This window comes from Urocampus carinirostris, chromosome 11 (genome assembly GCF_059441175.1).
Source record: "Urocampus carinirostris isolate Australia breed hairy pipefish chromosome 11, RoL_Ucar_1.0, whole genome shotgun sequence".
NCBI lineage: Eukaryota > Metazoa > Chordata > Actinopteri > Syngnathiformes > Syngnathidae > Urocampus > Urocampus carinirostris.
In genome coordinates, this window is record NC_142359.1 from 16,287,362 (window position 1) to 16,299,499 (window position 12,138).

The following is a 12,138-nucleotide window of genomic DNA, read 5'->3' on the forward strand; positions in this document are numbered from 1 at the left end:
TTGATGCCATACGTTTCTCCCAATGGTTTGACTCCTTATCTTTTAATAGAAAAAAAAAGTATGTTTCTAGTTTTTATCACTGTTAAGTCAACAACAATTGAACATTGCTATGTGGCTTGAAAATACTCATTACCTAGAAAACTTCGTAAAAAAGCTTTTTGGGAGAGGATGCATTTCAAGCAAACTTTCATTTCGGCGTGTTTTCTTTTTCAACTTGCATTTGTGATACCGCCAATATCTAAACAATGCTCTCCATAAACACAAGTGCACAAAATAACATTTTATTGCAAGAACACTGAACTTAAGTATGAACAATGCATTAACAATGCAGGAACTTTGCAAGGTTTTTTCAGCGCCTGATGTTTCCAGTGACGTTATCACACAATATCGGTCACCATGGCGATTGTGTTCCAGCAGACATGCAGGAAACACTCATCCCTCTGCGTTGAGGATGACAATGGGACTTCGTCATCTTTTTGGAAAGAAAAAAGCTTGATCTGTACTTCTCCATATAGTTGCTTCTCTCGCAAACTGCTTCACTACCCACTTGCCCTATGGGGCCACCTAGACACCAGAATACAGGAAGCAACACTACGAAGTGGGGGCTCCATCAATGTGTGGACAAATATCTGATCAAAACCACTCCTACCTTTTAGTAGTGATTTATTACACTGAAACAATTCTCAAATGCTTTATATTACTGAGCTGCGCCAAACCCTTTATAGTTTTTTTTTTGTTTTTTTTTTTTTCAAATAAAACCCTTGTTTTTACATTTTGGGACTCAAGGCCAACGCTTCTGAAAACATATAAACTTACTTTACAGCACTAAATTAGTTAAATGAGAAGCAACAAATAAACAAACTTGCATTTTTTACAAATATGCATAGAGAATTATTTATTTTACATGACATGAGTTGAAATAAATGCCCTCTGAATTTAGTAGTTTGATATGATGCTTTTCAGGGAGGAGGTTGTCACCACTGTTGAACTTAAGCTTAAAGGACAGTGGGCGTACCTTCCACGAAGCTTACTGTGAGTTTGTCTTTGAATCAATTGTGTTAAACATGTTTTAACTGCAAGGGCATGGTTATAAAACACAATTCGGCTGTAATTAGTTCTGGCGTGTCGCCATGAGTCATTGAAATTAAATGTGACGAAAATGATTTTGCAAGAATCCATGTTCAGAGCAGTTCTTGTAATACACACATTAAAATCTGAATTAGTGTTTTTTCCTATCTGCTGTATCATTAGATTTAATTCTGATTGACTTGATCCATAATCCTAAAATATATGTTGTCATGTCTTGAGTTTATTTTGTGTAGAAATGAAGCCCATTATCCAGTCCTCTGGCTCTGATGGCCCCCAAGAAAATAGAGTTTGAGACCCCTACTATGGTGTCATCGATACAGCACCAAGGTAAACCAGCAAAAAAAGACTATGACCACAGGAGATGTGTAATTGAAGCCTTACTTCCTTCTCCAGATGGTGAAAACTGCAAGAGTACAATACAATGCATTGAGATCATATGCCAATAAGTTCACAAAAATTAAGCGCTTAAACTTTACATCTGTCTGAACTATAACAAGTTATAGTTGTTTTGTCATCATATAAAAACTTTTAGAAACATATGACATTGCTTTATAATCCTTCAACATGGATAGAGATGGATTGGACATGCAACCGTCCTGTCAGTCATTGTGTGAGACTACTGATGACAACAAATCACAGAACTGAAAGTGACACGAAAAACCTGCAGCATTAGTTTGCTATATTTTTCAAATATCTTTAACACTGAATACTGTTAATTGTGACAGAGGCAAACAAACAATCAAGACACTATAACAATGAGGAACATCTGCCGGGAAAATTGTAAACATGAAAGACGGCAACTGCCCAACTGGTTTCGAAGGGTTGTGAACGAACAAGCAGCTATGAGACACCATTAAAAAAAGAAATGCTCGAATAAATAATTTATGGCCATTTGACTGTTGCTGACGTGTGCATTTTTGTTCAGCAAGCTGTGTGCATTATTGAAGATAGAGACGCCTCGCTGTTCATTCAATCCATTCCACGAGTTTATTCTTGTGCTTCACACGAGTAGTACAAAAACATGCAAGACACGTTGCCTGAAATTTATTCACAACTCAAATAAATAATGAACATTATCTTTAAACAGAAAATGGTAGGGCAGCAACTAACAATTATTTTAATTGATTGATGAATTGGTCGATTATGATATCGCTTAATCGATTAATCAGATATTTAGAATACAAATTTTGAATTTCCAACTTTTTTCATGTATTTAAATTTTTAACGTATAGAAAATTAGTGCACAGAACAACTAAATACTCTATAATGTATAACAGTCAAAAAAAATCAAATTGTTTGTCAAATAGCTTGAAAATAAACAAAAATGCAAACAAATATCTCATCTCATCAGCCGTACCGCTTATCCTCATTAGGGTCGCGGGGGGGCTGGAGCCCATCCCAGCCATCTCCGGGCAGTGGGCAGGGGACACCTTGAACTGGTTGCCAGCCAATCGCAGGGCACACAGGGACAGACAACGCATTCGCTCATTCACACCTAGGGACAATTTGGACCTGCCAATTCACCTGAAAAGCATGTTTTTGGAACGAGGAAACCGGAGTGCCCGGAGGAAACCCACGCAAGCACGGGGAGAACATACAAACTCCGCACAGGAAGTCTGGAGCTGGATTTGAACCCACAACAGGTTCCCATGACATGAACTGTGCCGCACAAGCGCTAACCACTGCGCCGCCGTGCTGCCGGGCAAACAAATATATGCTATGCAAATATAAGATATTTTTGTATTTATAAAAATGCTCATGAGGGGCTCTCCGCTGGGGAAAGTACTAGAAAAGGAAGCATGTACCATCATCTGCACTCATATTTGCATTGGATTAATGTAATGAGTGGCAAAAATCGTGCAAACACAACGAATCGATAACGAAATTTGTTGTAAGAGCTTTTAATGATCAGTTTTAATGAATTTTATCGATTTGTAGTTGCTGCCCGCGTAGCAGGCTATGTAAAGTGAAATTAAATTAAGACTAATCTACGTTTTGTTTGAGAAAAACTTGGATCCCGAGAAAAAGGGTTCAAGTTGAAGACTGAGGAAGAAGAAAACCATTTAGTGTCATTTGACTTGAGAAAATGCTGAGCTTAGTCCTCCTCGGATTGATATACTATCAAACTGATGTCAACTTTTGGAAAATACTTGGATCATCAAGCTAACCACTGACCACGGTGGTGATATGACATCAGAAAAGACTGCAAACTCAAGGTCCAGCTAGCAAATGTGGGCAAACGCTTGGCGCTTTGCAGTCACTCTGTGCCGGCGGCGCTGCGTCCTGTCGCATTCAGCACTGAATTGAGTTCGCTCAAAAGATTTGGGGGCAATTTAGCATCCCTGCCCGCCGGGCTGGACCACCTGCTGGCTGTGCGAAGGCTGCTTTGCTGGGAAGCGGGTAGAGCCTGCGGGTACGGCTGGTGCGGGCTCGCGACGAAACATCGCCGAGACCCAGCGGGATTTGGACCGGTGCTCCCCAAGGTGATTGAAGTCCGCTTATCCGTTGTCACCTGAGGGTGTATACATACATACTGGACTGTCTCAGAAAATTAGAATATTGTGATAAAGTTCTTTATTTTCTGTAATGTAATTAAAAAAACAAAAATGTCATACATTCTGGATTCATTACACATCAACTGAACTATTTCAAGCCTTTTATTATTTGAATATTGCTGATTTTGGCTTACAGCTGAAAAAAACTCAAAAATCCTATCTCAAAATATTAGAATACTTTCTCAGACCAAGTAAAAAAATAATTTTATAACAGCAAAAGTAAATCAAACATTTGAAAATGTCCATTGATGCACTCAGTACTTGGTTGGGAATCCTTTTGCACGGATTACTGCATCTATCCGGCGTGGCATGGAGGCAATCAGCCTGTGGCATTGCTGAGGTGTTATTGATGCCCAGGATACTTCGATAGCGGCCTTCAGCTCATTTGCATTTGTAGGTCTGGTGTCTTTCATCTTCTTCTTAACTATACCCCACAAATTCTCGATGGGGTTCAGGTCAGGGGAATTAGCAGGCCAATCAAGGACAGTGATGCCATGGTCAGTGCACCAGTTACTGGTGGTTTTGGCACTGTGGGCAGGTGCCAGATCATGCTGGAAAATGAAATCCTCATCTCCATAGAGCTTTTCAGCAGATGGAAGCATGTAGTGCTCTAAAATCTCTTGGTACACAGTTGCATTTACTCTGGACTTGATGAAACACAGTGGACCAACACCAGCAGCTGACATGGCTCCCCAAACCATTGCTGATTGTGGGAACTTCACACTGGATTTCAAGCAACTTGGATTTTGCTCCTCTCCAGCGTCTTTGGACTTTGGACCACTCTGCAACTGTCCAGTGCTTCTTCTCCATATCCCAAGTCAGACGCTTCTTCCGTTGTCTTGAGTTCAGAAGTGGCTTGACCATGGGAATACGGCTATTGTAGCCCATTTCCCGGACACGTCTGTGAACTGTGGCTTTTGATACCTGGACTCCAGCTTCAGCCCACTGTCTTTGAAGCTCCCCCAAATTCTGGAAGCGGCTCTTCTTCACAATTTTGTTAAGGCTGCGGTCATCTCTCTTGGTTGTGCAGCGTTTCCGGCCACATATTTTCCTTCCAACAGACTTTTTGTGGATTTGCTTTGAAACTGCACTCTGTGAACAGCCTGCTCTTTGAGAAATTTCTTTTTGTGTCTTACCCTCCTGATGGAGGGTATCAATGATGGTCCTCTGGACAACAGACAGATCAGCAGTCTTCCCCATACTTGTGATTTAGTTTACTGAACCAAGCTGAGTGTTTTTAAGGCTCAGGAAACCCTCGCAAGGTGTTTCGAGTTAATTAGATGATTCAGGTGATTAGTTGAATAGCCTACTTGTATACTTTTTCATGATATTCTAATATTTTGAGATAGGATTTTTGAGTTTTCTTAAGCTGTAAGCCAAATTCAGCAATATTCAAATAATAAAAGGCTTGAAATAGTTCAGTTGATGTGTAATGAATCCAGAATGTATGACATTTTTGTTTTTTTAATTGCATTACAGAAAATAAAGAACTTTATCACAATATTCTAATTTTCTGAGACAGTCCAGTATATATTATATATATATATAATTATCATTGTTTTTGCTGAAGCATGAAAAATCAAAATGACCCAATGAAATGTTGATCTGCTGAGTTCTTCATTTGTAATTGGTACCGTGTGTCAGAAGTAAAATCGGGCCTAAAAAACCCCACCCAACCCGACCCAAGTCTGTGGGGATTAAAGCCCGAACCCAACCAATTAAATTGATTTGCAGGACAGAGCCCAACAACAACCCCCAAACTTCACATTTCATTTGTGAGAATTTTTGAGGAAAAGTGATTTATAATAACAAATTAAAGCCTGTCTTTAATAAGATTGTACAAACATTAACATTATTTTTATTTTTTACATTTTTAATTTTCCATTATTTACTGATTTTTTTCAAGAGTTGACAGGAACCTTTTAAGAGAGTTTGTCTTTTTGATGGGTTCAAAATTGGACCATAAACCACAGCAGCAGTACGTAAGCATTTTGAACGGCACCTTAGGAGAATGAGAGAGGCATAGAGACAAAGAAAAACCATGAGGGGTGGATAATAAAAAAAGGCAGTGAGAGAGAAGCATTTTAGAACCGACCTAAAACCGCTTTAAAATAGCAACATACTTAAAAGATTTGGGCCCAAATATTATTTAAATGTGTGCCTAAACCACAATGATTTAATGCAAAGGTGATGTGCGTTGTTTGAGGTGTCCTTACAAAAGTTGAAAGAATATTTTATCGATTAACTATGAGTCAATATGCCCAACTGAGTTCAAAGAGCCCTTATAATTTTCCGGTTTTATCGTACGTTTAACAGAGCTGTCTAGGGTGGAACATATTAGGTAGGAGTAATGAGGGTACGTTCGCGAACAACATATCACTAATTCGGCATGGAGCTGAAGGCGTAGTTGTAATATCCAAGGAATGCCATAGGTATGCATGTGAGTTAGTTAGCAATTAGCATCATTTCTAATGAATTTTTTTGTGAATGTAATTTTTTGAGTACAGAGTGGTTTTTCTTTTTTTTTTTTTTTTTTTTTTTTTTTTTACCCAATTGAAAATAAAACACGAAATGTGTTTCAGGGGCCGTTCTCTTACCACTGCAGTGGAGGTTGTATCCCTTGCAGCGATGTCCGTTATCGGAGTTCCAAAATCAATAGCGTGACGGATGGGTGCTCAGACTCACCTGTCTGCTGGAAACAGAGTTTTGCTGCAGGCGTGTTCTGCCCCCAGCTACGGCTCCCCCTTTGGCGGCACTTTGAAGTGTGGCGTCCCCCGACCCTGGGCCCAGGTCAGAGCCAAACTGCAAGTGGGGAAAAGGAGCATCGAGGTGTTGAAGGGACTTTTTGAGACAGTCAACCAAGCGCTTGGCCTTTCGACCCGCGAAAGCGTCTTTCTTATCCTCAGTCTGCTGGGACGTGCTGTTGAACGCACGTGGATAGCTACTTGCCACCGCCAATTGCACCTTGCTACAAAATGGTGGACTGTGGTTGCCAGGTTGCTATGGAAACTGCTTTCGCGAACGTTTGATAACAGGTAAAAGGGTAAAGCTCTCTCAGTTTGACAATTTAAATTGTCATTGATATCAAAGTTGCGAAACGTATGCAACAAGATTGTACATGGCACTGCTGGGCCATGTAAAAAATACTTTAAAGGCAAAAAAAAATACAAAATGTATAAAGTTATACCAAAAAAATGTTTTTTGCCTAGTTGTTTTGTACCAACCACACAACCTTTAGGGCAGGGGTGTCAAACTCGTTTAAGCTCGGGGGCCACACGATAGAACAAACATTCTCTCGGGGGCCGGTTTAGTAGATTAGAGAGAAAGAAAAAAAAAGAGAGAAAGAAATAAGAGAAAGGATAGGGAGAGAAAGGGTGGGACAAATAAGGGAAAGAGAGAAAGAGAGACGGACAGAGAGAGAGAGCGTGAGATAAAAACAGAAATAGTGAGAGAGGGGGAAAGAAAGAATGAAATCCAAAGAGAGACAGAAAGAGAGAAAAAGAGGAGAGAAGGAGAGAAAGAGAAAAAGGGGAAAGACAGAAGGGGAAAGCAAGAGAGAGAGAAAGAGAATAAAGGAAAAAAATGGAGAGAGAGCAAAGAAGGTAAAAAGACATAGAGAGAAAGAGACAAAAGGAACAGAGAAAAAAAGACACAGAGAGTGAAAGAGAGAGAGTTAGAGAGAGTGAGAGAAAAATGGAGGAAGAGAGAGAGAGAAAGAGAAATTGGAGAGAGAGAAATCCAAGTGCAGCGTTTGTGAGAGCCACCAGGCTTTGGCAACATCAAGTGGACCTATTGCAACCTACAGCTCTCTTTCTCTTGCGCTTCTCTGAGCCTTGTCTCGCGGGCCGGATCCAACCCCCTAGCGGGCCTGATCCGGCCCGCGGGCCGCCTGTTTGACACCTGTGCTTTAGGGTATTTTTATAAACATTGACACATATTGTGAATGTTCTTTTATCATTATTACTTTAACATAAATCTATGTGAATTTGCAACAAAAAAAAAAATCAAATTCTTCAAATAAAGATAAACACAAACCAAAATGAATAAATAAATAAAAAGGATTGCTGATTTATTTTTGTACGAAACGACCATTTTGTTTTTTTTTTAATTCTCTTCAGTTTAAAAGAACAGACAATCTTTTTAATCCTTAAATAAATTGATGCAGTTTGGGGGGATTTATTTAATCAATATGTTAATTAAAGAACCCAACTTTGGGGGAAATTGATTTAAACAAATTGCTGGAATGTTTTTTTACCAATTTAGTTTTTGGTTTTTTTCAGACAACCCAAAAAAATTCAGTTATCTCAAGTAATGGTTTAGTCCACGCTTGGATCATTTTTAGAGTTTTTAGAGTATGAAGAATTTTGTCATTGCTAGCACAAAAAAAAACATTGCCCCTCAGCTTCAGTTGTCTTTCGATTAAAGGGACACTGTATAACAGTCGAACACTAGATGTTGCATTATTGTGTGGTGCAACCGAAAACGAGTGCTGCAAAAAGTAAAGAAGAATACAAACTGCTAAGCCTCAAAATGACCAAAGTGCACTTCTAATTTTTTTGCCAAGCCTTTCGCAAGGTTTTTGTTTTTAAGGGGTACTCAGAGCATGTTTAAATAATATTTTATGTATTTTTAATTATTATTCAAATCAATATTGTCTTTTGTATTTTTAGTGAATGAACTTTTTCTTACCAACACTCGAAGCTAGGTAATAGATAGATAGATAGATAGATAGATACTTTATTCATCCCCGAAGGGAAATTCACTTTTCCAGCAGCATCCCTAAGCTGAGAACAATCGAAAATAACTGAGAACAATCGAAAATAACACGGGAGCTGCTGCCCCTTTAAGTACATTCAGAGAGGAGCCTTCAACCATTTTGGTGTGATCCCATATTTACTCATCATCCTGCTGAGTGCTACGTCCAAATGCTTTAGAAACAGAAAAATTGAATTCCCCTTTAGATCAATCAGGACCTGCCAACGCTGGCCTTTTTGCTTGCGAGGGCGGTAAAAGGCTTTTAACCGAGTGAGCACCTGTGATAAACAAGGCCGAGTTCCCATAAAGGAAGGCAAGCCAGTAAGGGAGGAAAGGAGGGAGGAGGCGGGACAAATACTAATGAAATGTCTGCACGCCGCCATGAAGCGGCGGGCTTCGACGGCTCGGAGTGATGGAGTTTGGAACGGCGTGTTTTATGAACGTGTGCATCTTGCCGGGAAGAAAAAAAAACAACGGCTCATTTTCAAGAGATTCAGTCGGGTTAGAACCATTTGGACAGCTTTAAGGCAACAAACTATTGTGTTTTGATAAACAGCAGCACATAAAATACTGCGGAGTGGAAAATTGTGCTTGGTCAACTTTGTCAACAAAAATTGATAATAGTAAAAGTCGACAATGAATTGCATTGTCAAGTATTATCGCCAGACACATTTTTCCAACAGAGTGAGGCATCTCTACATGAATATAATCTCTGCTGAGAGTTGCTCAGGATAGTTTTTCAAGTGGTAACAAACAAAAATGACAGCATCAACCTCAACTATGCGTCCGTAAACTTCTAAAGATTTGAGACTGAATACCGCAATTTCAGTTTGGGCTGTATGTTGTGAGTACCGTATTTTATCGACTCAATTTTTTTTTCACAGTTTTGCCAGGGGTTCGACTCCAGTGAGAAATTTCTGAGAAATTGTTAACACATAATTATATAATTGAATTTTTTTTATTACCAGTGCTGTTCATCACTTTACATGTTATTTTCACACCAAACCTCATGATGGCGCCCTATGCCTGTGTTGATAATTTTAACCTTGCCCCGCTGTGCCGAAAAATACCCCCCACCCCAAAGCATATCTAACTCGCGCATAAGTCACTAAAATGACTTTGAATCTCTTTTTTTGAGGAGATGTAATAGAACAGTAAAGCACAGAGAATTTTCATCTTGTATAGCAATTACTTTTGAGCAAGTTGAAAATATTTACTCTGGCTAAATGAAACCTTTTCTTCCAAATCAGGACACGAACGTTCAGAAAATAAGACGTCGTTTCGCCAAAGTAAATATTTTCAACTTGCGAAAAACAACTGAAATAAAATGGCACGCAAAGGAAGATCTTATTCTGCAGATTACAAGCTGAAAACAGTGAAAGTGGTGACAATGAGTCTGACGTGAGTAACGTAGAACCAGAAGACAGAAGCAACGGATTGTTTACCGTGAAAGTGACACAAAAGATGAAATGTCATTGGATTTAGTGAGTAGGTGTGAAAATGATAGTTTGGTAAGCAAGTTATTTATACTTGAGTTAGGGCCCGGTCACACAGCCTTTCACGGGCGTATCGAGGCTGAATCACGGCCAGAAATTTCTGCCCGTGAAGCAGACGCTGTTGGAAGCTTTGAGATCGCCATACAGACGAGATACAGCCGTGCTTTACACGCAGTCGGAAATTCACACACGGTTGGCCGCGCGAAAAAGTTTTGCGCTGCTCAAAACTTTAGACCACGTGTAACCGCGGGCGGCACACGTGGTACACACGAGGTAATGACGCGGTACAGACACGGAACGACGTGCTACGGCCGCGGCCAGGGCGTGGTTACACGCGGGTAGGACGCGATATTTTAGCGGGTAATCGTGGGTGGAGCACGGTCATAGCACGTTTGTTCTGCGCCTGCATTGCGGTGTTATCACGTGAATTAGCGTGTGTAACGCGTGTGACGGTCAAACGCCTTTCTCCGCGTATATACAGCGCGATTTGCCGAGCACACGTCAGTTGTGCTCGAGACGTCAAGGGGTGAACATGGATCCCCGTCACTGTAGTGACCTCGTCTTAATCCATTTTTATTTCTTGACATTTCTTTTCATTTCATAACAAGATAATAAAATAAAAATGAAAAACTATTACAATAATAACATTGGCTTCTTCGGTGCCATAGCTTGAAATCTTGATCTTCGGGACTGTGTCTTGAGCGGTTATGATTTCTACAGCCCGGTGTTGTGCCGAGAAATGCATCCCTGTCGAGATTTGCATCCCCTCGCTACTATAACCACTTTTACTTCGTTTTATCTCACTTTTATATCATTTTTCGAGAATGTGATGGCGAAGATATAACCAAAACCACTTCGACTTGCATTTGTTGGGAATGTATACAATTTAAACCATTCTGTCTTTGTATTTGTTGTGAATGTAATCGAACGGTAATGCACACCGTATATGCACTCTACCATAAAGCTTATTATGCTGAAATAAGCTTTATGGTAGAGTGCATGACAGTTTCAATACGAGCGATTTGAATAGAAAAGGGCAAAATAAACATGTTACCTGCTCAAAAGTGATTTATATACGGTGCATTACCGTTCGATTACATTCACAACAAATACAAAGACGGAACGGTTTAAATTGTATTACATTCCCAACAAATGCAAGACAAAGTGATTTTGGTTATATGTCCACTATTACATTCCTGAAAAGTGATATAAAAGTGAGATAAAACCAGGTCAAAGTGGTTATAGTAGCCAGGGGATGCAAATCTCGGCAGAGATGCATTTCTCGGCACAACACCGGCTCGGCAGCTTTTATACCCGTGGTCCACACGCGGAAATGACGCGATGAGGAAGCGGAACAGTCGCCAGCGTCTGTTTTGCGGGCATACCACCGATGAACAGCGGGTTGGCCAATTTTGCGCATTTTCCATCGCGGGCAACCACGGGCAAAAAAAAAAAAAATCGCAAAATTTTACCCGCGATACAGACGCAAACGGCTGTGTGACCGGGCCCTTACCTGGATAAATTTCAATATGTTACATAACAGGCATGTCAATCATGTAAAGTTCGTATACCATACAAACTCATTCGCCCGTTTTTCTCTTAATCTAAATTGCCTTGTAAGATGATATGTACGTTTTTCCACCTTAAAAACTTCTCGTTTATGCCTATCAAACACCGGTGTCTTGTGTTAATTTCTCTTTCCCTCACTGATCTTGTATTTTGCTAGGAGACCTGATGTACCTCCATCCTGATGATGTCGGTCACCCAGCCCACCTGGTCCTTCCACTCCTCGCAGCAGAAACTCCTGCAAGGGGAAGGTGGCTTTTGCATTACTTGGACGTGAACATCAATGGAAAATGATTCACTGACTCACCACTGCTGTTTCTCTGTGAAGATTGTAAAGCCCCAGCTGTTGAAAAAGAGGAGAAAAAGCACACGCTGTTAGGCTTTTTACATCCATCCAATGTTTCAACTTCATGTTGTCGTGCAGAAACCAAAATTAGCCACTTGTTAAATCAAACAAGGGTTAACATGTTTTCGGCACTACATTATAAAGCTCATCAGATTATAAAGTACACCCCCAAAAAATCTTTTGTCATACATAAGGCATACCAGACTGTAAGGTTCATTATGATAAGACCACAGTAAGTGTTTCCTTTGTATACGGGTACATACTAATTCATTCATATGTGTATCTAAACTAAATTGCAAAATGGTGTATGCAACAAAAATCAAACCTATGT

The 12,138-nt window shown here is 40.0% G+C and overlaps 1 protein-coding gene across 2 annotated transcripts in view; it reads right to left on the reverse strand.

Annotated features, from left to right (window-relative positions):
• Positions 1 to 2,745: 2,745 nt before the first annotated feature.
• arap2 (ArfGAP with RhoGAP domain, ankyrin repeat and PH domain 2) overlaps positions 2,746 to 12,138 on the reverse strand; it is a 137,001-nt gene continuing 127,608 nt past the window's right edge. For both annotated transcript variants that reach the window (XM_088348474.1, XM_088348473.1), the window contains exons 30-33: positions 11,769 to 11,804; positions 11,636 to 11,699; positions 6,330 to 6,446; positions 2,746 to 3,601 (exon numbers count right to left, since the gene is read on the reverse strand). In XM_088348474.1, the coding sequence (XP_088204600.1) occupies positions 3,347 to 3,601; positions 6,330 to 6,446; positions 11,636 to 11,699; positions 11,769 to 11,804 (472 nt within the window). In that variant the 3' untranslated portion in view covers positions 2,746 to 3,346. The remainder of the gene's footprint in view (positions 3,602 to 6,329; positions 6,447 to 11,635; positions 11,700 to 11,768; positions 11,805 to 12,138) is intronic.